Below are 25,508 nucleotides of genomic sequence, written 5' to 3'. Positions count from 1 at the left end.
TCTTTTGTCTTTTTACCAAATAACGTGAAGCTGTAATTTGTTAACTGTGGCTTGTAATACGTCACCCCAAAACTTAATAACTTCACATCATCTTCCCCTCACAGTTTTCTGAAGGTCAGAAATTTGGGACAACCTCACTGAGTAGTTCTGGCTTAAGGTCTCTTGTGCGTTTGCAGTCAAGTTGGTGCTGGCTGTTAGCAGGAGGCCCTATTTCCTCCCCACACAAGCCTCCCCCAGGGCTGCCTGAGTATCTTCGTAATTGACGTGGCTACCTTCCCGCAGAGTGAGGGAGCCCAGAGAGCAGGTGAGAGTTACAATGCCTTCTATGACCTAATCTCAGAACACCTTACCACACTCTCTTGGTCACACAGACCTGTTTGGATTCAGTGTGGGAGGAGAATACCCAAGGGCGTGAATACCAAGAGGCAAGGATCCATGGGAGCCACCTGGAAAGTTGACAGTCACCCTCCTTGAAAATGGAGAAGGACTCTTCTACAGTCCTTTGTATCTGCTCAAAGCACCACTGCAGCTCTAGGGGCTCAGTAACTGCAGGCTGTCCCAGTCCCCCATAACAACGAGTCTAATCCACGTGACTTATAGGGTTCCACCAGATTAGGGGATGTTTCTCCAGTCATTTCTAGCTCAAGTAGGTACCTTGGGAGACGATAGACAAGTACAGGTGCCAGCACAAGAATCTCACCATTTGCCATGTTGGTATTTGCCATTTTCCCCCCGATTCTTTAGGTGCCCTGTCAGCTCATACTCTTACCAAATGCACAGCGTCTGTTATTACTGCTGGCCATCTGTCCCTGAGTTGTGCAGAGTTGCACTACATTTCAAAAGCTTTATTACATGATGTGTCTAGGATTGAGTTCATAATAGAAATCCTTCCAAGGAGAATTTGACCATGTAAGATCCACTAGTATTTCCGCCTTTTAGTGCATTTATTTAAATAGCACTTCTTGTATGTGTGCACTTAATTTCCAGCCATGTCTCGCATGAGCAAATTGCCTAAATACACTTGTGAGAAACCCTTTTATAGTAAATGTTATTAAACCGAAAACAAGAGTATAATAAAATAGCAATTTAAGGGTAATTTACCAGCAACTGGAGCCCTTAAACATTGACATACTATTGTGTAGTAATAACACCAGACTTGGTATTTAAACACAATCTTTGTCACTCTAAGAATCATTGGGGCAGTTTCCTAATCCTCATGGTCTTTTATTATAGCTCCTTCAGGATTTTTTTTTACCACTCCTCTGTCACTGGTTTATAAATTATAAATCATCAACTTTTACCCACATAAAACATCCAGCAAATAACATCTTTGCTCCTTATGTAGAGGAATAATAGAGAAAATATTCAGAGAAAGTAGTAGAGGTGAGTTGGCACCATTGAATCTTGCTGTACTTGGACCTCTGTGTTCCAAAGTGTCTACTAAATAGAGTGGTATTGGAGTGTATGATAGTAGAAACTGTATCACAGAAGTGATTGACTCATTGAAAGTTTCAGGATTTCTAAATCTTCCCCAGTAGGGAGAATCTGTTGACTACACATCTCAGCAAAAGCTCCTTGCTCTCTGGAAGGTGGTGTGGACACCACAAAGAAGACCAGTGGGCAGCTGGACAGGACCTAGCTTTCATGTACCAAGTCCACACATGTCCAGGCTTCTGTTTGAAGGTGGAGATGCTCACTCTCTGATCAGGGTCCTGGGGATGCTCACCCTGAGAGACAGACTCAGTACTAACTAGAAAGTAGTAGATTCTGCAATGCTGGCTTATTAACTTGCCATGGGGAGCCATCATCAGAGGGACCAGATGTATTGAGCTATACTCCATATACCGAGCACAGGAAGGCCTCCACAGGAAGCCAAATCACAACCAGAAAGCATTAAATTGACCTGAATCTTGAAAGAGACGATCCAACTCTGTATGGTCAGGTCATTCTCACCCAGGAATGAAGATACCGGGAGCTAAATCCTAGCCCAAAAGTTGTTTGGTGAGTAGATAATCAGGACGAGGGAGGCTGAGGCGAATGTTTAGTGACAATAGGTTAGCTTCATGAGTTGATCTCAGAATGGGAATGATTTTGCCTGACGGGCTGAACTGCTCAAAGCCAATGCTAATGTTTCCATTTTTCCAGAGGTTATTCCATTTTGGAAGAGGTATATTGGGGTTTTTAAAATCACATAACAGATTACCCCAAAATTAGCAGCTAAAAGAACAATAAACACATTATCACATGCAATTTCTGTGAATCAGGAATAAGAGAGGTTCTAGCTCAGGGTCTTCTAAACGTGGTCCAGAGTGCAGTCATCTGAAGGCTTAAGGGGCTGAAGGTTCTGGTTCCAAGATGCTTCCCTAACATGACTAGCAAGTTAGTGTTGGCTGTTGGCAGGAAGCCTCAGTTCCTCACTTTCAAGACCCCTCTCCCTACTGGGTTCTTTGAGTATCATCATAGTACAGTGGCTAACTTCCCCCAGAGTGAGTAACCCAAAACAAAGCAAGGTAAACGCCGCCAGTGCCTTTTATAACCTAGTCCATGAACTCACACGCTGTCAGTTCCGCTACATTCAATTTGCTAGAAGTGACTCACTAAGTTTAGCCTCCCCTGAAAGACAAATGAATTCATTAGGCTCTCTTAGGAATGTCAAAGGAGTTGTGGACATATTTTAAAACCCACATGTCTCTGTAACTCCTATTTCCCCTGCCCTTCCATAGCTTGCAAGTCGTCTGCTGATCCATGTACTCTATTAATATATTCATATTATTCTTTGTAAATATAATATACATACACACTTTATATGTAATTATATATTATATATCGTATATAATACTTAAGATGTCACATGTTGAACATATTATCTATATTATAAATACTAATGTATTGAACTTATGGCCAGACTCTTCTAGCATGCTAATCATTATGTATCTTTATGCTAATTTGTATATCCCCATTCTGCCACCTCGCTAGTCAGAGGGACCTGAGGCAAATTGCTTGGCCTCTCTGTGCCTTTGTATCCTCATATGTAAAAATTAGACTGTAATCGGACCTCCCTCATAAGTTTCTTGTAAACTTTAAGTGAGTAATGACATTCACAGAGCTTGAAAGAGTGCCTGGCACAGAGGGCGTTCAGTATCATAGCTGTCAGCGTGGTATCTGTAGTTGTTGCAGAAACAGTTTCATCTAGTGGTATACCTCAGAAGACTGCCCTCGGAAGGCTGTCTCAGGCCCATGTTCCCAGCGGTAGTGAACAAAAGTCATAGTGGTCTTCCTGGCTACACCGCAGTCCCACTCCACCTGCGCCTTGTACCAAGAAAGAGGAAAGAACCATTTCAGGCCTGGGAGGGACCAGAGCCAGAGGTCTCTTGTTTTCCTTTCCTCTTTGCTGTGCTTGTACCTCCTGTGGCTCCCAGGTTGCCCCTGGCCCAGAGTGCTTACATGGAGAGAACATGTTTAGTTTGCACTCTGAGTCCTATTTATGTTTTGGTTTCGTTCCTTTTTTTTTTTTTTTTTTTAAGGCTGACCTTTTGCAGAAGGGCAGAATATCCAAACAGGGAAGTGACCTTGCAGAAAACTAGGGAGTTCCTAGGCCTCTTGAACTTGTATTAAGGGTTGTTCCTACATTTATAAATGTACGTTTTCCAGGGTGTACACCAGCTACATCTGATCATCTGACTGATGTCAGATGGATTCATCTTCCTCTCAGGACCTTTTGCTTCTTGCCAGTGCCTCTTTAGCTCCTTGGGATTAATGAATAGATTTTATCTTTATCTGAAGCATATTTATAATTAAAAACATGCTGGGTGTTTGCTGAAAATCTATTGATGGCAAGTTAGAGCTGGTGCTTCCTCCGTCTCCTAAAGCTACTTTAAAAGGGAAGCCATACCTGATGGAATGCACCAGGGTTGCCTTTTGTCAGGTGACAGGTAGCTAAATATAGAGGCAGGGAGCGGGAGGGACCTGCTGAGGTCACTTGTGCCCTCCTGCTGTCTGCCTTCCCCATCTGACTGTCTCTAGCCGGGTCTGTAGCCTCCAGCCACACATGGCTTCTGAGCACTTCAGCTGTGGCTAATTCAAGTTGAGATGTGATGTCAGTGGCAATATACACCCTGGATTTCGAACACCTAATGCAAAGACAAGCATGTAAACTGTTTCATCAATAATCTATACTTGATTACAGTTGATACTTGAAATAATATTTTTACATATTTGATTAAACAAAAGACATCATTAAAATTAATTTCACCTCCCTCTTTTCACTTTTCTTTTAATATTAGGAAATTTTAAATACCGTATGTAGCTCACATTACATTCCTAGCTGGTAGTGCTTCCCTAGCCCCTCTATCTCTATTCTTCAGGCCCCTAGCACATATATTATAAGGCCTTCCTGGGCGACTCCTCTAGGTCTTTTGTCATTCTGGCATGTCATTTCTTCTCCACATCCAGTCTTAATCTCTGTTGCTTCGATTTGAAGACTTCTGTTTCAAATAGTTGGCTGTTCATCTTCTTATGAAATCCCCACTTGAAAAGAGTCGAGCATCTCTTCATATTATTCACCTGGAAGCCCGGTAGCCCCATTTTCTTCCAGCTTTTGACTGTCTACCTCTTCCACCTCTGATACTTTTTAATGACCTTCCCTGGGTAATCCTTAGACTCTGTATATTATTTTTAAAACTCAGGATCCAGAGCCAACCACCATGGCTCTAATGTGGGCCTGACTACTGTAGAGACAAGTAGAAGAAATTATGTCCACCATCGAGTACTTGACCGGTCTTTTTGATGCACACAGGGAGGGACAGATGCTGCTGATAACCATCTTAACTAATGAGGCAATTGAGGCTCAGGTAGAGGAGGTAACTTACCAAGGTTCCACTGCAAATGAAGCGGCAGATCTGGTATTGATGGCCAGGCTTGCCAGATTCTGGAGTCTGTATTTGTTTATTATATATCATGTCTTCCTTGCCTGATACTTTTCTTTAAATACACCCTTGATCTCAAGGGGCTTTATAGTACGTGACTGATGGATTCGTAGCTTCTGATCAACAATGACTCTTGAGCTTGTTCTGATATGTTTGTGTCTTACTGGGATTGTGAAGCCCTTCTGCTAATACCAGATACCCCCTTTTAATTCTGCAGATACTGCATGAAAGCCCCTAGAACTGCCCTGCCCTGGCCTGTTATAGGGTAATCAGTAGGTGAGAGACAATGTCTTCAGATGTCAGGAGTGACTTTTCAGGAAGGGAACTTTCTTTCTTGTGGCCTGAGGTCCTCAGGATAACCATCGGTTTCCAGAACAAGCTACTTCTCAAAGGCCAGTTAGGCAAAGTACACTGTTTATCCATGTTTACCTAAAGGCAGCAAGTGTGTGTTTTGAGTAGAAGGGGACAAGAAGGGATCCTTGAGGGTGTGTTAAAAATGGATCTTCTCATGAACGAACCTTGAAGACATGATGCCAAGTGAAATAACCAGTCACAAAATGACAAATACTGTATGATTTCACTTCCAAGAGGTAACTAGGGTAGTCAAATAGAAAATACAGCAGTGGTTGCCAGGAGCTGGGGGAGGGGAGAAATAGGGAGTGATCATTCAGTGAGTACAGAGTTCAGTTTGAAAAGATGAAAAAGATCTGGAAATGGATGGTGCTGATGGCTGCACAGCATCGTGAATGTCCTTAAAGCCACACAACTGTATGCTTTAAAATGGTGGAAATGGTAGATATGGTGTTATATATTTTTTACCATAATAAAGATAACTAAGCAGATCTTCTATACATGAAGGAAAATAGCTTGTTTATCGTGTGTGATCGGAGGAGCTGCTGGAGCTAAGTCCCATCCCTAGGTTTGCGATCACAACTGTTTTCTGAGGCAGCCTCTCAGGAGAAAGTGCCTCCTTCACCGAGATGAGGGGAGTTTTTTCTTTTCCTGACAGATTTCTCCGTCTAGGAAGTTTTACTTCACACAAATGCATTTGCCAGGGTGTCAACTACTTTTCCACAGATGTCTGGGGTAGGGAAAGCAGCCTTACATCCAAGGATCCAGTGAACCTTTGACAACACTTGCTTTCTGTGGAGATTTTCTTATTCCTTATCCCCCTATCTGAAAGTGTGGCTAGACTTTTCTAAGAAAGAATGCAGGGCTCTTAAGTTCTATTCGGTTGTACCAAAGTTGTTGTAAGCTCTTTGGAGACCTGAATGGGAATTAGATTGAGCACCCGATCCTCTAAGAACATTTGTTGTGTGTTGCATTGATGTCACTGCCCCCCGACATCCCGAAGTAGTCATCCGATCCGATGTGTGGGCCGTTTTGAGAAATGGTACATAGATCAGCCAGGGTACATAGACTGAGACTCTAAACCCGTAGGAATTCTCTTCACAGTACGGTGTTTCCTGCCATTGTGGGTGTATTTGCTTATTTGCCCCGTATATTTTCCTTTTCAGGAATCATTAACCAATGGCAACAGGAATCCAAGGATAAAGTGATTTCCCTCCTGTTAACTCACCTGCCTTTGCTGAAGCCAGGAAACCTTGATGCAAAAGTTGAGTATATGAAACTGCTGCCCCAAATCCTGGCGCACTCCATCGAACACAACCAGCACATCGAGGAGAGCAGGCAGCTGCTGTCCTATGCTTTGATACATCCGGCCACTTCGTTGGAAGACCGCAGTGCTTTAGCCATGTGGCTGAACCACTTGGAGGACCGCACGTCGACCAGCTTCGGCGGCCAGAACCGAAGCCGCTCGGACTCTGTGGATTATGGGCAGACACACTACTATCACCAAAGACAGAACTCCGATGACAAGCTCAATGGGTGGCAGAACTCTCGGGATTCTGGGATTTGCATCAACGCCTCCAACTGGCAGGACAAAAGCCTGGGGTGTGAGAACGGCCATGTGCCCCTCTACTCCTCCTCATCTGTCCCCACCACAATCAATACGATTGGAACCAGCACAAGTACAAGTAAGTTCCTAGGAAGCCCGTAGAGCAGTGTGCTTTGGTGACTTGCTGTGCGTGGCATGTCCCGCTGCGAATGTCGGCTCTGAGCACCCATAACCCTGGGAGAGAGGGGCTGATGGGAATCGGCTGTGGGAAGGGGATCTTTGCATCCCGTCTCTGTTGTTCTTTTGACTCTGGAAAGATAAAAATGCCGGGCAGGTAAAAATGAGTGATGGTCCAAATTTGGGTTCTAAACAGACTGAAAAATACTTTAGAAGAGTAAGTGGTGAAAGAAGGAAACTTCCTGTTTCCACGAGTAGAAATGCCTTTTACCCGCATGCCTTTTGCCCTGGAGTTTTTGGATTTGCCAACACACTGAGTTATGAGTGATTCTCTAAACCTGATTCTAACCCATGGTTAACCAGATGCCCTCATGGGATTTGTGCATTTTCTTTTTTTTTCTTCTTTTTTTCCCCTTTTTCTTTTTCTTTCTTTCTTTCTTTCTTTCTTTTTTTTTTTTTTTTTTCCATTTCACCCTGGAATGTTCCCTCCCTTGCACTTTCTGGTTTTTATCCCCAGTTGTTGGGGGCACTTTTCCTCCTGACCAGGGAAGCAGGTTTGCTGACTTGAGAATGCTGCTCTCTGCTGTGGCCTGGTATGAATGCTTGGGCCTTTTCTTGCTCAGGCTCACCTAGGAGAGGCGGGTCACGAACGGCTTTGCAGAAGGGGAGAGCAGAGGACAGCTTTCTGCTCTTTTGATCGCTAAAGCAAAGTACCCTGCCCGCAGCTGGGAGTAGGGCCGGGAGTCCTCTGTATGGCTCCCCGGTTAGGCTGAGCAAAGTGACAAACATGCCATTTGTGCTTCTGTAAAGTGGCAGTATGGGAGGGGGGCCTGTCATTAAACAGAAATCCTTGATGCTAGTTGCGTGTGTTCATGAATACAGTGTCCGTACTGAGACAACTCTCTCAGTGGAAAAGCTTTTGTAGTTAGACGTTACCTGCCTGTCAACATGCAGGAACCCTCAATTAAAAGATCTGAGAGTATTAAGAATTAGCGGTGACAGCTTCTTGGCCTCTACCTCCACTTGGATCTTTCTGCTAATGGGCGCTTTTAAATGGCTTTCTCAAATACATAGGAGTGCCGAATTATACTACGTTAATTGAAACAGTACCTTAGTGGAATAACCGAGAAAATACTTAAGATACTGCATTCGTAATGCCACAAAACGAGATTTTTAATTCCTTTGTTTCTATTTGTACATTGGGATATTGATAACTGGTACATTTGGGGAATTAAGTGATTATTGCATCATTAATTTATTATGTAAGAGGTTCTGGAGACAGTCTGTTTCACAGACTAGTCACCCAGGGAACAGTTTCACTAGCTTGTGTGCGACAGAGTGATGGCCGGGACTATTAAAGCAGACACATGCAGGCTGGATGACAGAGCTTTTTGGCCCAAGTTTCCTGGGTCAGGGACAGAATCTAGTAATTGTTACAAAACTCTGATAGCCGGGAGAGATGCGAGCTCTCCAAGCTACCTGTCCTCTCAGAATTTGGTCTTTTATATTTTCAGGGGTTGAATTTAGTGTCATTTATCTTCTAATCATTCTTGGGTCATCATCTTTCTGTCTCTACTGATTTGCACATTCAGGGCTGTGTCTTGACAAGATTTGTCCATTCATGATGGTTTTCGGATTGTAGTCAGCGGGCACTTTCCTTTTTTACTGTGGCCCTCCAGCCTACAGAGGGCAGGTGATACAGCCATGACTGTCATGGCCTCCCAGATCTCTGAGTCCCTGTGTAGCCCTTGAGCAGAAAAAGACTTGAAGGTTTAACAAGATAACGAGATTACATATGTCAGGAAGAAGAAAGGGGTGGGAGCTCCATTTCAGAGCACTGGCAAAGAAATCTTAGATCAGACTTCCAGAAAGTTTCATGCAAACAGTTAGGCCATGTCAACATTGATATTTCAATATCTCTTTAACAAAACCTGAATGTCCTCTGCATTGTCGATGGTGGTGAAATTCTGTTTGTTGAAACTGCACACTTTTGGGTCATTCCTTCACTCATGCCTCTATTAAATATCTCCTGAGCACCTGGGAGGCAGTTTGACAAAATGGAGAGGACAGGACCTTGGTGTCAATGCCCTGCTAAGTCCAAATCTCAGATCTATGATTTGCAAACTACAACTTGGCCTCTCTGAGCAAGGTCCTCACTTGTAAAATGAACATTCATGATACCCAGCTTTGAAGGGTTGTGGGTGAAGGTATATTAGATTATATACGTAGATGCCCAGCACTGGCCAGAGCTGGTAACATGGTCTGCTCAGTGAATCAGTGAGAATGGGAAGGACAGTGAGGAGCAAAGTGCTAACACTGACCCCCAGAGTCTGTGCCCGCATTTGCACCTTCTGGTTGTCTGATGAAGCACCTTCCCTGAGCCCATGGCCATGCGGAGTAGACTAGGGGTCCTTGGCCATGCTGTGACTTTTGGCCATTTCACCACGACAGAAAATGGTTTGGACTGAAGGCTTCAGGACCTCTTCTACTGCACTGAAGAGCTTCTGTCTTTCAAAATGGAAAAAATATCTACACAAAACAACGTGATTATAAACCATAGTAAGAGAACTGAGATCATTTAGTGCCTTGCATTTTCAAATTATCAACCACATTAATGACAGTTCATGAAAAGAAACTAGAAGATAACTTCCTTTCACAGTTTTTGGGTTAAAAATTTTTTATTATTTATTTTTGAGAGAGAGAGAGAGAGAAACAATGCAATCAGGGGAGGAGCAGAGAGAGGGGGAAACCCAGAATCCAAAGCAGGCTCCAGGCTCCTAGCTGTCAGCACAGAGCCCAATGCGGAGCTCAAGCCCATGAACCATGAGATCATGACCTGGTTGAAGTCAGATGCCCAACCACCTGAGTCACCTAGGCACCCTAGTTTGGGGGTTTTAATCTTGGTTTATTCCTCTAACGTTTTGTCCCCTTGGTCATTACACTTCAGCAAAGTGCCTTAGCCTTCATGGGTTCCTATGTGGATTTTGTGTCATTCAACTGCACTGAAAACACTATCCACCTCCTGGGTGCCTAGTACTGTGTTTGAGTCCATGGAAAATATAAAGAAGCTTAAGGAAAGTGATTCATTTTCAGGGAACCTATAATATAACTAGAGAGAGAAGATATATCAATCAGCTTCACAATTAAAAAAGAAATATTTTCCTTTAGCCAGACTAATCTGCAAAATTTTTACATAAAAACCCATGCATTACATAAAAGCGCAGTTAAAAACAAATAACTCTAACAGCTGCCATAGGGCAATATAGGATTGTGTCAACTGAATGGGGAGTCTGTACTGTAAGCACTGTGAGTGTGTGAAGTGGAAAGATCCTTGTGAACTGCAGGGTCAAGAAAGCTTTTGCAGGGAATGGGGCAAGTAAGCTATGATGGAGGTGGCAGGGGTGGGGGTGAGGGGCCAAGGGTGGGGACATTCATTGCGAGCGAAAGGGTGGAAGTTACAGTGTGCACACAGGGTTGGAAGACAGTGAAGAAGGAAAGGTTCATCAATGCTAAGGCACTTTGCTGAAGTGTAATGACCAAGGGGACAAAACGTTCATGGAATAAACCAAGATTAAAACCCTATGAAGGAAAAAGAGCTCATGAAAGAAAGCAATAAAAGTAGACTGAGGGAGGGGATCTGAGAGCTCTAAAGAGTCCAAGCTTAACACCATGGGCATGACAGTGATGTGAGCAATGCTGAAAGGGGGCCTGGTCTGTTCTGTGCACACCAGATGAATGACAAGGGATGGGTACAGTGTCAGTGAGTTTCAAAATCTCAGTTGTGAGATAGTAAAGGTATCATGGGGATAGGAACAGGCATGGAGCAGAAGAACGGACACTAGAAACGTTCCTAGGTGTAATTATTAGAATTTGGATTCAGTATTGATTTGGATGTACATTATAGATTCATTTATTTGTTCGTTCATTCACTTAGGAAGTGTTTATTGAACGCCTACTACATGCTTAATGTACTCAGGGCTCTCGGTACATCAGCAGACAAGACAAAGATGCTGTCCCTTGTGGAGTTCCATCTATACTATTATAGTATATGAGGAAATTATAAATTTGATAAGTGGCATAGAAATAACAAAAGAGTAAGGTCAGTAGGGTCAGGCCTAGATAGTGAGGAAGCTATAGTAATAAATAGGGTGCATAGGGTGCTCAGGGTAGACCTCATTGAGAAGGTGATATGTGAACAAAGACTTGAAGGAGGTAAGGGCGTTAGCCAAGTGGGAGTCTGGGGGAAGAATAGTTCAGCCAGAGAAAAAGCTTAAGCAAAGATCCCAAGATCTTTTCCCAGCTTGCTGGGAAAAAGCAAGATGACCAGTGGCTGAAAGGGAAGGAGTGAAGTAGACAGTGGTGGAGGTTGCATAGGTAACAGGGAAAGAGAGATCCTACAGGGCACTGCCGGACATTGCAAGGACTTTGACTTCTGCTCTCAGTAAGCCAGGAAGCCATTGGAGGGTTTTTGGCAGACAAGGTGGGCAAGACCTGACTTACATTTTAAAGGGATCTCTTTGGCTTCTATATTAAGAATCCACCATATAAGGGCAAGGACAGAAATGCAAAGACCAGTTAAGAAGCTATTGCAGTAATCCAGGCAGGAGGGTGCTGACTCTGTCTGGGGTGGCTGGAGAGGAAGGGGGGAAAGTGATCAGAATCTAGATGTGTTTTGGAAGTATAGCCAGTGGTATTTCCTGACAAAATAAATAAAGAGTGTGAGGGAAAGAACTCAAGAATGACTCCAGAGCTTTTGCGTCTGCAACTGGAAGGATGGAGAACGTTTCTATTTATTAGGTTTGAAGGTAAGATTGGGAGTTGTGTCATCTGTGATGAATCTGTGTGTCCCTTAGACAATTGGAGGTGTCTAGTAGGCTTTTGGATGCATGAGTATGTAGTTTGGGAGTGAGGACAGATCTGAGATAGACTTTTGAGAGTTATCAGCACATGAGTAGCATTTAGAGCTACGAAACTGAATGAGATTACCAAAGCAAAGATGTCAGTAGGGAAGAGGACCAACGACTGAGCCTGGGCACTTCAACATGAAGGCTGGGGAAGACGAGGACAAAGCAGAAGAAACGCAGGAGAAACCACCGAAGTAAGGAAAAACTCAGGGCTGTGTATATCTTACGAGGCGAAGGAAGAATATGTTTCCAGGGGCAAAAGTGATTGAGTGAGTAAAATCCTACTGACCTGTCCACTAAGATGAGGACCTAGATGTAACCACTGGATTTATCAAGATATATTAGAGGTAAATTGGGAGTACTTCCCAGATGGTAGGCATTTCAGGGATGGAGAAAGTTATGTTAGTGATTCCAAAGAGATACAAGGCAAGATGGGGGGGGGGGGCGGGGGGACTAGCTACAAGCTCAATCTTGGATGTGTGTTGACTTTGAGGAGGTGCTAGAACATTGAGATGGAGAAAAATGATGTTTAGAGGGCATTAAAAACAGATGATGGTGCCATGCAGAGTTTTAGAAGGAAGGGATTAAGATAATGCTAAGAGTAGGGGGCAAAAACTACACTCTAATATAACAACAATCAACCAGTTTTCAGCCATTTAAGCAGAGGCAGGAGTACCTTTTTTAAAAAATTTTTAATGTTTTATTTATTTCTGAGAGAGAGAGAGAGAGAGACAGCATGAGCAGGGGAGGGTCAGAGAGAGAGGGAGACACAGAATTGGAAACAGGCTCCAGGCTCTGAGCTGTCAGCATAGAGCCCAACGTGGGGCTCAAACCCACGAACCATGAGATCATGACCTGAGCTGAAGTCGGATGCTGAACCGACTAAGCCACCCAGGCACCCCAAGAGTACCTTTTTATTAGTTGTAGACATTAAATCATGTGAGATCACACAGGGCTTCTGAGCTGGACCTTCTTTTCCATAAGAAAGAGACAAATGGGTTGGGACAGCAAAGAAGTTGGTTAAGCATTTAGGATAGCATCAAGGTGTTTCAGAAGAGAGGTAAGAATGTATTTTTCAGTATCTCACTCTCCCCGTAAGGCGACTCAGGGATCTGGTTACTGAAAGCAAGAATGTACATGGGATCAGAAAGGACCAAGCTATTGGCCGTCACAGACTGTGCACATATCTTAGTCAACTTTGTTTTGGCCATAATAAGCAATTCCAAGGGTAAGGTGCATAGAACCTGGCTTAGCATCTCTACATTTGCTTCCTGTCTGAAGTCTGCAATAGAAAAAGCAAACCATTAGGAAAAGAACATTCAGGAAAGATATCACCTGGTTTTCTTAAGAGCCCACAAAATTCCCTTGTGTGGAGGTCAGTGCCACCTCCATTACTCCAGACTGCCTTTCTAACCATTTTCTACTCTTTGCTGATGGAGTTAGACCTGGAAGGAAACTATGTGCTATAGTTACAAATGAAAGGAACTTGTTTCTGTTCAGATTGTTGTGATACTTGATTTTTCTTCGCATTCTTTACATTTGGATTTGAAAACATGCTGACCATTGCTAGCCAGCCCTGGTGTGAGGCAAGAACTCCAAAACATTGGGTAACAAAAATTATTCCAGAATATTCCACTTAAACTGCCTGATTCTACAGTCTCATGGTACAGCTTGGAACCTTAGTATTTCTTTTATTAGTCCCGACTGATTTTTCTGATAATGAAAACCATACATTAAAAAAATTTGGTACTATAGGTCATCAAAAGTAAATTAACAGTGGGGTGCCTGGTGGCTCAGTCAGTTACACATCTGACTTCGGCTCAGGTCATGACCTCACAGTTTGTGGGTTCGAGTCCCGCATCCAGCTCTGTACTGACAGCTGAAAGCCTGGAGCCTGCTTTGAATTCTGTGTCTCCCTCTCTTTCCGATACTCCTCTGCTTGCTCTCTCTCAAAAATGAATAAATGTTAAAAAATGTTTTTTAAATCACTTTTCAAAAAGTAAATTAACAGTGATAGCACACAACTGCATATTGTTTACTGCATGTTGGGTACTATTCAAAACGTTCTACATAAATATTAACTTATTTAATCCTCATACCTCTGTGATGTGGGTATTATTGTTATCACCATCTGACAGATGAGGAAAACTGAGGCACAGAGAGGCTAAGTAACTTGCCCAGTGTCACAGATCAACTAAGTAGATGATTTGGAGTTTGAACCCAGGCAATCCGGCTATGGAGTCTGGCTCTGAGCTTGAGGAGACATTGCTGTCCCTCTTAATCCTATCTTCAGGGACTGACTCAGTTACTAGCTTTGTTTGACCCTGAAATTGTCCCCACGTGGGCCCACCTCCCTAGCACCAAGGTTTCCCACAGCACACAGATCTAAGATTCTGCCCAAATTGCGCCCCAAGTGCACTCTCTTTGCACTGACCCATATACTTCAGGATCAGCCCTTAGTGTTCTGTGTCACTATTCTTGGTTGACAAGTTTGCCTTCTCTTCCCAATCACAAATTCCTCGAGGACAAGGGTTGTCTTCTTTATCCCTCTTTGCAGGCACCTAGAACGCTGTGTGGATCAAAAAGTCACAGAAACGTGGGAGATGGCAATTCCCTGGCATCCGTTCAGCTGCCATTCTCCCGTGGCAGAGTGTCTCTGTTAGATAATGGCTGTCTCTTGCTAAGGCCAGATGTGGCCTCCACAGCCTCCTCAATATGCCCCTCAAGGCAGCCACTATAATTCAATAAGAGATGGCATGTGACCTGAAGCCTGTCAGCCTGCCTTGCCATAAATGTTTGCTCAACACTAGGAACTTAATAAATTCCTGGGCTCACAAGGCAGATGTTCACGAAGTTAATGAATTTCCAAGATAAACGAGAAGACGTCCTTGGGAATTCACTAAGTATTTGGTGAGAATATTGGTCATTTAGCCTTCTGTCATAATCCTCAGAGTGACATTTGTTGTTACTCTTGCTTTTTCTGTGTGACTTATTTTACCAACTAGGTCTCAATACTCACAGACTTTTAATAACCTACTGTGATCTTGATTGTGGGCGGTACTTATATGAATTTATTCATGTGAACAGTGCCATAGGGTTGTACACAAATTCAGATGCCATCCCCCTGCCCCCCGAAAAATCAGAGCTGTTGAGATCTGAGTAAGGTCTACCATAGGCCTCATTAACTGTGTTATGTTAATGTTGAGTTTCTGGTTTTGATATTGCCCTGTAGTTAGATAAAATGTCACCTTTGGGGGGAGCTGGGAGATTGGATACATGAGGCCTTCTAGTATTTTCACTGTTTCTTGTAAATCTATAGTTATTTGAACATTGAAAGTTAGAAAACAAAAACCAGTGAGGCATCCAATGCCTGGATATTTCTCGGGCTTTGGTCCTTGTTACTTGGCCTTCTGGGAGTGTGGAGGATCCGTCCGTTTATGGGAAGGATGGTTACTGGAACACCTGGAACAAAAGGACTCCAGCAGGAAAGGTGAGGAGCAAATGTTGTGGGTCTCAGGGAAAGCGGCCCCTTTGGAGACCCCTGACCCACCAGTGGGAAAAACCCCTCCAGATCCATCAACTGACCCCTTCAGCCGGGGCCATCTCCTTCAGAGATATCTATTTGGTTCAAGAAGTCCTTTGCCCTCTGCCCTTTATGTTTTCTTTCTTTCTTTTTTTTTTAATTTGTAATATTTATTTACTTCTGAGAGAGAGAGAGATAGAGCATAAGCAGGGGAGGGGCAGAGAGAGAGAGACACACACAGAATCTGAAGCAGGCTCCAGGTTCCGATCTGTCAGCACAGAGCCGGACGTAGGGCTTGAAGTCACAAACCGTGAGATCATGACCTGAGCCGAAGTCGGATGTCTAACTAATGGAGCCACCCGGGCACTCCAGCCCTTCGCATTTTCTTAACAACACCAGCAGCCATTTCAAACTCATTCCAGTCAGTCTACAAAAAACTACCAGAACCCAGATATTCAAGGGAAGAAGAGACACCATACAGCTTCAGGTAGGCCCGACAAGAAGAGAGGTCTTGTGAGTGGCCTCTTGGAAACTGAAGAGGAAGGGCAAGGCCTGCAGACCCTGATTCTTTTTTGCAGGCAGCGGGTCTCCCCCATCCTAAGCCTCTGGTGTCATTGGGAGTTCCTTTTAAATCTTCATGGAATTATTTTGCCGTGTAGCAACAGACTTTCTGGGTGGAAAATTTCTTCCTCCCCAACATCTAGCCAACCTGGCATGTAACTGAAAAATTCCATTATTTCCTTAACCCCTCATTTGCTCTTCAAAGAGGTAACTCTAGTTGCTTTGCTTCCTTTGAGAAGCATTTATAACAGCTGGCATGATATATTTTTAGCTGCAGCTTCCTTCCCCTTCAGGGGAAACTTTTTTAGGCATGGCCCTGGCCTTCCTGATACTACAGTATGACGATGGCTTAGTGAGATTTCATAGGACCTGACATGGCCACCACCTAATCCTCCTTTTCCAAGAGTCTGAGGTTTTACAGGACCGTCCTCTTCTTCACCACGCTTCATGTTTATTTTGGGGGTGTGGGGAAGAACAATCGAAAAAACACTATAGTAAGCAAGAAGTCTGCTCATTTATTGCGAGTCAGCAGAGATCGGACTGCTTGGGAAAAGTCGAAGACCTCAGGAGCCGTGCGCCTTGGGTCATGAGGCTGTGCCACCAGTCCCCTCTCCAGGAGGATTTTTTTAGACCCTAATGACAGTGAGCGTTGTTAAACACTAGATGAGCGCCAGAGGAAGACAGTTGTCTTCTAATGCTCTATTGTAATTGAAAAATAGGATGGATTCTGGCTGGCATAAAGGGCTTAGATTGGACTAGCCCAGAAGAAGGAAGGAAGGAGGAAGAAATAAATAACATGGCTTCTTTAAGACTTTTTGAGCTCTGTAGTCTTATGATTTCTATTATTTCACAAGATTTAAAGTCATAGTCTAATAGTGGCTACTACACACACACACACACACACACACACACAATTGGACAAGAAAAGTTTTAATCTTGCACTTACTTATTTTTTCCTTTTCTCACTTTTAAGATTTCCAAGGACAAACTTCGGTTACTTTAAAGGTGTATCATGATGTAGCATATATATATATCTACATATACATCTATACCTATATATATCTGTGTGTGTATATGTATGTATGTATATACTTTGACATGTTTAATATCAAGCAAATTAAACTTGAATTTCATGGTTTCAACTGAGGGCAAATCTCAGTGGCAGTAATTACTGTCAATTTGGGGTATATTTTCTAACTCTTAAATACTGTACATAGCATTCCTGCCACCCCCATTCTGAGCATTCTATCAGATACAGTATGGTATCTGAGTATAGGAAATCTCAGAAAGTCCATTAAGAGAAGGATATGGAGACGGAGAAGCAAGGAAGATAGGGGGTTCCAAAATCTGGAAAATGCTATATAGGATTTTGTGGATTGGAGAGAGGCTGAAACTCCTAACATACCCTGGAGTAATCATTCTTTGCCAAAAGTCTGGACCATTTCCATAAACGAATTCCATGGCTAGAATTAGAGAAACCAGTGGGAGCACAGGGTTTGCTTTAGAGATTTGTTTCACAGCCAACCCTGCTGAGATGCATCCTTTCAGAAAAGCCCAGCAAATCCATATGGAGCTAAAAGATTCATAACAGATTATTTTATACTTCAGTCTTCTGCCTCACACAGGAAATGATAAGGCTAAGGGCATGTTAGATATTCAATTTTGGGGTATAAATGATGAGGCAGTTTCCATCCAGATCAAGAACAGATACTTTGGTTTTCAATTGCAGCTCACCAATCATTAGCTGCATGGTGAAGGACAAGCTACTTGACCTCTAAAGCTCCTTTCTTCATCTATGAAATGGGAATAAATTTCAATGGGGGACCTTTTAACTGACTTGATCAGGATGTGTTGATTGTAATGGCTGTTTAAAGCAGGGAATCATAAAAAAAGTGTAAGACCATGAGATCATGACCTGAGTCAAAATCAAGAGACAGATGCTTACTCGACTGAGTCACCCAGGTGTCCCTCAACATTAGATTTTTAAGCAAAACAATGACTATTTCTAAAGCATGTAACAAAGTTTTTGTGCAATTAACTTTTTTAAAATTCATGTCATTTATTTTGTTTTTTTTAAATTCTTTTTTTAAAGATTTTTTAAAGTTTATTTATTTTGAGAGAGAGAGAGAGAACAAGTGGAGGAGGGGCAGAGAGAGAGGGGGCAGAAGACCCAAAGTAGGCTCCATGCTGACAGCAGAGAGCCAGATACAGGGCTCAAACTCATAAGCCGTGAGATGACGACCTGAGTGAGATCAGACTCTTGGCTGACTGAGCCACCCAGGAGCCCCTGTCATCATTTGTTATACTTTTTCAAATGATATATTTACAGTAAGGACAACTGGCATAAACAGGTCTGGGAACAAGTTCGATGGGCTCTGGGTACACCTGCAAGTCCACTGGTGGGCGTAGAAATGCACGATCAAATTACAGTCCTTGAGGAGCTGGTGCATCGTGGGCATCAGGAAGTAGTCTAAAGGGAAAAGAGAGTACTGGTTGGTCCAGCAAGTTAGTTAAAGTGAAGATGAGTTGAGAGCTTCTTAGAGTTGTTGTGAGGATTTAGTGAGAAGTGTGTGTAAAGCAATCGCCAGCAGGGGATGCTCAACAAATAACAGCCCTCATTATTATTATTTCCACCCTGGTTGTTAATGCCAATATAGTAAGGGTGGCTTCTTTCACCAGCCCAGGCTCTGCAGTAAGTGCGGGTGAAATAGGCTTCCTGGGGGCAGCCCTATGACAACTGATTCCTATGCGCTAAATTGAAATCAAGATACTTTAACTCAGCTCCATAAAGAGCCAGCCTTCCACAAGTCTCAGTATTCTCATAAGGGTTGCTCCAAATGATATATCTTATCAAATGCCTTAAAATGGGTCAGAACAAAAAGCAGAGTTAAGAGGTAAAAATTTGTCATTGCTTCTTTGGGATTTATTGCTAACAAGAATGATTTTTTTTAAATTAGTGATAAGTGTAAGGATAATATTCAAATTTATAAAAATGAGCCTTAAGTAACAGAATTGGATTTCATTGAGATCTAATGAGGCTGCGCACGTAGACACAGGCCAGGGGAGTGTGGCCAGTGCCCGGAGTTCAAACGTTTGGAAGGAAAAGAATGTGCCATGGTGAAAAGAGCAGTGGATTAGGAAAGTCACTCCACTGCTAACTCGGTGTGTGATCCTGCACTCGTGGGGACTCCCACTTCTTTATGAAGGGCATGTGGTGGGATGACCCCTCAGGACCCTTCTTAGTGCTCTCAGCCTGTGCTTCCAAGGTAGAAGCTGATGACTATGCAGTGCTGCTACCTGGCCAGGGAGCGGGGGAAGGAGGGTGCAGTGCCAGCGGATGTGTTGGGCTAATGTTGGAGAAGCAGCACCTGCCAAAGTCAGGGCGAGGGTCCCCTGATATGCTCAACATGAACTACACGCTCCCTGAGAATCTGATATGATTTTGGTCCCCATCATTGTTAAAAGACTGTGAACGCCCACAGTCACTGCTACCTGGAATGTGGAACTGGAAGGTCTGGCAGACCAGGCTTGCAGTGGAACCACATTTCACGCTACCTTTGCGAGTGAGTCCATGTTAGTGCCATGTATCGCCTATTAAAAATAAAAAAATATATATATATAATGAAAACGATATGAAGATGTTAGTGAAGAAAGAGAGAGAAGAAAGATCTCCTAAAAGAAAAGAGAGGGTGAGTTAGCCTGGAGTAGTAGTAATGCTAAATAAGGAGTGATCTGATTGTTTAGAAGGATATCAAAGTATATTAATGGGAAGGGCACTATCCTGAGTTTCCTTGGCCTTTGCCATATAGAAAGAAAAGAAAATTGGCAGTAGTTCCAGGTTAAGATCTTGGTGATGATGAAACACTCCTGAGCATGTCATGGTTACAAATGTGGATTTGCTCTTTTCTGAGTTAAAGAAAATACATCAAAGGATTAGCAGGTTCAGTTGCCCGGCATCTGCATCCCAGGCCACCTGAGAGCCGCTCCTGCTCTGTGCTTGTGGCATCATCTTGGTGAGATTCTTTTGGAAGAAAAGCGGACTGGTCTTATTCATAATTGTACCATTAAATCAAACAGAGGGAGCGGGGACATGAAGCTTGGGGCTCTGTGTCAAAAGCTACTACCCATTTTGGATTAAAACATACACACACAACAACAGCAGCAACAACTTTGGCTATACCCAAGTCAATATATAAACATGTACCCCTCAGTGTTAATTTCCTGAGGAGCGGTCTCTGAGACGTGTCTGTGGGTGGTGATAACACCCAGCATGACCTTACAGAGCCTAGAAGGTCAGCTTCTCAGCAGAAGAGGGGTGGTAGTGACAAGGACTAAGACTCTGAGCATACTCAGGGCGCCTGGGTGGCTCAGTCAGTTGAGCATCCAACTCTTGGTTTCAGCTCAGGTTATGATCCCAGGGGTCATGGGATCAAGCCTCGTGTTGGGCTACCCACTAAGCATGGAGCCTGCTTAAGATTCTCTCTCTCCCTCTGCTGCTCTCCCTGCTCACACTCTCTCTAAAATAATTTTTTTAATTTTAAAAAAAGACACTGAGCACACACTCCTAATCTAGCTAGTATCAAGTTGAAGCATAAGGGAGAGCGCATATAGTATAGACTAGTTTCATTTGCATGGTGGCTATATTCTTTCAAAGTTGCTTGAAATGGCCTTTATTTGAATCAAATCATTTTTCCATTGACTAGAACTATGATTTGGGGCATACATTATCTTGGTTTCTAATTAATCTTCATTGACAAGAGCTCTTAAAATCAGGCTAGAGTCCTCAGTTCCTGAGAGAGTCTATCAAAGTCAATAATCTATAAAGCATTTTAAGATAACAAATATTTGAAAGGATTTCATCGGGTGATTTGTTTTTGTTTTTTTTTTTGCAATGTGTCTAATAGTCCTCTTCTCCGATTAGTAAATTAGAATTCTTTAGATGGCCTTACCAAGTCCCACCTAGGTGGCATTGGATGGGCAGGGCAGGTGGTGCCCTAAATCCCACCTCAGGCTGCATTTCTATATGTGCAGAGTGCAGTCTTCCTGAATACTTTCAGGAACGGGAGAGAGAGAGCTTGCTGAGGAGAGATGCTGATGTGAGGGCTTGGCTAGGGTAACGCCTGGGTCTGTATCCACTGGGTGCAAAGGGAGAATATTCAAGACTGCAGCATTCTTGGGAAGTTGGAAGAGTTTGGGGGTAGTCATTAGGCCTCAGGGAGCTAGGCTGTGAGAAAGGAAATTATTCACATATGTTCATCATTATCCAAGAAATCATTCTGTGCCTCTGATATTGTTATTAACTCGGCTGGGTTTAGCAGGATAATTTAAATATCCCAACTGAATGTTCTACATAAGTATTGCTCGAAAAGGCAGAGCTCGCTACAAGTACAATCATGGCGACTTTGGGTAACTATGACCACATGTGGACATTTCTTTACTTTTGGCAACTAGCTGCAAATTCACCTGGAATCTCAAAACACTGTGTGCTCAACTTCAGAGTCAGAGTTTTTGATTCCCCAGAGCGCCTCTACTTTTGGGTATGAGGCTGACAACGTGATTGAGGTCAGCCAGTCCCTAAGTCTGGATCTGAGCTGCAGACCCTAAATTCAAGGTAAGTCTTGGTGCATAGCTCACGGTCACTGAGGAATAAGTATTGTCAATAATCAGGGTGGGTGTGTGGCTTGAAGGCTTTCTTTTCAACCTATGAGATTTGTGAAAAAGAGTTGAAAGTTTTGTATGGTCACAGTTCTCTCCCTAATTTTCTGTTGGTGATCTCTTTCTCTCTAGTTAGAGACAGCTGCATCATTTTTATTTGCTTCTAGAGTTATTCTCTTGCTCCTCTTCCCCAGCCACTCAATCTGTATGCAGTTCCAAGAGCGGCTAATTATGGGGTACTGGAGAAGCAGTTGCTCAGAGAAAAGCTCTTCAAGCATTTGACCAGGACGGCTTGATGCCGAGGTCACGCTCATGACTCTCTCCTCATTCACGTCCACACGTCTGCATGGGAGCCGCCTTCCATCCTTGTGCGGTTGCAAGAACAAACTTTTCAGAAAGGTCAACACAAGAAATAAGTGTTTTTTCCAAAAGGACAGAGCAAGTAGAGGATTTCACGTTTACTTCTTGGGTCTTCACTCTGGAAAAAGAGCCACAAAGTGGCCAAGAGAAAAGATATGTTCCTTTCCTTAACCAAAGCGTGGTATTTTTGGCTTCCCCTGCAATGGCTTAGGAGCAAGATGCTTTGCTTTATACATTCAGGGGTCGAACCCCCAAACTGGTGTGACTCCAAGCAAAAAGGCTGCTAAGATTCCTTGCCCCAGGTGATTGCTTTTGCTTGCAGGTCATTGTTTTCAACTCCATTTCATCATAGTGAATAAACGGTTTACTTCCAGAGACACTAACCCTGGAGACGCTCTGCCACCCTAAATGGTAGGGACTGAGAGAAGCACAGCACTTACAAGGATAGTTCACTAAGAATCCTGAATTGGTGGGGGTAAAAAAAGAATCCTGACTTGGTGGGGGTAAAAAAAGAATCCTGACTCTGGAGAAGAGGGGTACAGAGGAGCACTTTCCCCTCTACCTCTCCCTCTTTTAGATCAGCTTAGACTCAGCCTCCTTGGAATCATCCAGATTGGCAGAGATTTGAATGGGCCCTTGGCTGAGCTGATGTAACTCTAGGAAAAACCTGCTTGATACCCAGATTTCTCTTCAACCTAATGAATCTATAGAATCCCAATGCCAAGACTACCCAATTGGAACTTTAGTGGAATTTCTACCTCAAACCAGTTTATGATAATCGTGAGGAATCCCACTGGGAATCCTATCTCTGGACCCATCACAGACTGGCACTGGGGGTGGGGGGGTCTTCCTTCGGTGCTGGAGAAGTCTGATTCTAGGACTGCAGGGAGAGTTAGGGCAGATGACCCCACACTTCTCAACATTCCTTCCTTGGTTATACTCTCGGTAACTCAAGAACATGTGCTGGGGGCACAGATCTGGCAAGGTCACTAATATACTAGGTTGCAGAATCAGAGTCCAGAAAGATCTCAGGCAATATCAAGTTGTGGTTCAGAGCACATGCTTTGTTTGGAGTCCGACGAACCTGGGTTTCAATCCCATTGCCACTGATTACTAGCTGTGTGACCTTGGAGAAATGCCTTAACATCTCTTGGCCTTGATTTCCTTATATTAAAAAGAGGGGAATAATCACCACCCCATGAGTGATAAAGTTCTCTTGGTGTTTTGTCTTAAAGATACCCTTACTGGAGCCTTCTATCCTATTTCATTCCTACTCTAAAAACATGTTCTCTTTCAGTTCTAGGTAATTTTCTCAGATTTTAAAAATATTTTCTTCTCACTCATTTCCTATCTTTTCTTTTTTAAGAACTCCTTTCAATCACATACTAGCTCTTCTCTAGTGATCTCATAATTTCCTTAACTTTTCCACTCCTATTTCCAATCTTTTTGTTCTACTTTCTGGGTGATTTCTGCAACTTTATGTTTCAAACTTATAATATCATTATTCATCTCTCTCACATTTGCAAACTGCAAGCGATCTTTCTTGCAATTTTTTGAATGTTCCTTTTTCTGTTGCATTCTGTTCTTATTTCGTGGATGCAAAATCTTTGCTAATAGCTCTGAAGACATTACAGTTGAGATTTGGGTTTTTTTTTTTTTTTTTTTCCAACATTGGGTTTTTGTTTTTCACTGCATTCCGTTTGTTTTGAAATTTGTTTTATTTCTCCTGCTTGGGATCACTTTATGCCGTTTCATTCTAAAGAAGGTGTACGTTTTTTTCCCACAGAGAGATCAGGTAGGGATGTGGCCCGGCTGCTTTTGTTGAGGGCTTACGCAGTATACCAGCTGTACTTCTTTTCTCATGGGTCGGNTTGCAATTTTTTGAATGTTCCTTTTTCTGTTGCATTCTGTTCTTATTTCGTGGATGCAAAATCTTTGCTAATAGCTCTGAAGACATTACAGTTGAGTTTTGGGTTTTTTTTTTTTTTTTTGCTCCCAACATTGTGCTTCCTTAGAGTTACTTTTTCCGTTTGTTTTGAACCCTGTCTCTCAAAGCAAGAGTCCTTTCACTTAATGGCAAGGCACTAGAACTTTATATGTGTGACTTTTCCCACAGAGAGATCAGGTAGGGATGTGGCCCGGCTGCTTTTGTTGAGGGCTTACGCAGTATACCAGCTGTACTTCTTTTCTCATGGGTCGGTCCATTTCCCCTAGAAGAATCCTTGTGTCTTCCTAGAAGATTCAGGACAGACTGCCAGGGTTCTGGGGGCTGTTAGGAGAATGGTGCTAAGATGCTTGGTTTTATGGGGTTGGGAAGAGAATTTAAGGGCCTCCTTGTGCCTTAGAGGTAGTTCCTACCAAACCTCCTATTTCGGCCCCCTTCCTGCACCTCTGCCTTCAGAAGTACCTGGTCTCTGAATCCTCAACTTCTTGGGACACCTGCAACATGAATGGTCATACCTCCCCCTCCTATGGACATACCCGTCATCTTTGTCTGGTCTGCTGAGTCAGTTATCCCATGCCCTTCTGTTTCCAGCTTCCAAAATGACTTCAGTGGTCTGGTGATACCCACCGTCTTTTGCTATCCTCTCTCCTGAATTCTTTTCCTTATGGTTTATGCATTTGCTGTCATTTTAGTCGGTTTCCAGAAGGAACAGAAGAACATCTGCATAAACTGGAAGTCTATTTTAATTTGCATACTTGTTTATGATCTTTCTCCTCCACTTGAATATAAATCCCAAGACGTCAGGATCTTGTTCATTGCAGTATTCCTGTTGTCCAAAACACTGCCTGGCACTGCATAGATGTTGAATAAATACTTAGTGAATGAATGTTTGTATGAATGAATGAATGACATGTAATGTAGATCTCTTTGTACAATGCCTACATCCCAGTAAAAAATAACTATCTTACCCATACCATTTCCATCTCTGAGGATTAGGCAGTGAAGTAAAACTTTATGCTACTCATACCCATTGATTTCAAATGAGGATACATCTGCTCCTTTTAAATTAAAATCTTTAATGGGGGGATGTCTAAAATATCTTTACCTCCCCTAAAACTTCCTCTTCAACCTTGAACTTTTTTCCTAATAGTGATCTTCCCACCCATAACTCTGGATAACTAATAGGATGTTGCCTGCTTCTGTTAAAGTGAGGGCTGCATTTGGATACTCAGAGACTCTCAGAAGACCTCATGGCCAGGTAGAAGGATTCTTGGAACTTGAGATCACTGCCTCTCATTCACTGTGTGACCTTCAGCCTGTCAATCATTTTCCCTCAGTTTTCATTGTCTTACCTGGGAACAAGGCAGCAGAGAACAGAAATATTGATTAAATGATTCCCCCAAGGTATTTTTTTCAGGCTCTAAAATGACAGATTCTGCAGTTCTGCTAATTATGAAGCATCAGTAAATAATAAATAACCATCTCCAAGACCCAGGTTAGACAATAGGGACATCCCAGCGAAAATGCCCCGTCTTTTCAAATGACAAATCGGTTGATTCAT

General features: G+C 43.0%; 1 protein-coding gene across 3 annotated transcripts in view; it reads left to right on the top strand.

The window, feature by feature from the left end:
* The window catches only part of SAMD4A (sterile alpha motif domain containing 4A), a 96,711-nt gene that overhangs the window by 7,335 nt on the left and 63,868 nt on the right, over window positions 1–25,508 (top strand). For all 3 annotated transcript variants that reach the window (XM_039240502.1, XM_039240503.1, XM_039240501.1), the window contains exon 2: window positions 6,443–6,961. In XM_039240502.1, coding sequence (XP_039096433.1) covers window positions 6,550–6,961 — 412 coding nt within the window. In that variant the 5' untranslated portion in view covers window positions 6,443–6,549. The remainder of the gene's footprint in view (window positions 1–6,442; window positions 6,962–25,508) is intronic.

This window comes from Hyaena hyaena, unplaced genomic scaffold, assembly GCF_003009895.1.
Source record: "Hyaena hyaena isolate Hyena2069 unplaced genomic scaffold, ASM300989v1 scaffold_175, whole genome shotgun sequence".
Lineage (NCBI taxonomy): Eukaryota > Metazoa > Chordata > Mammalia > Carnivora > Hyaenidae > Hyaena > Hyaena hyaena.
The sequence above is the reverse complement of the archived record's forward strand: the minus strand, read 5'-3'. Positions and strand labels throughout refer to the sequence as shown.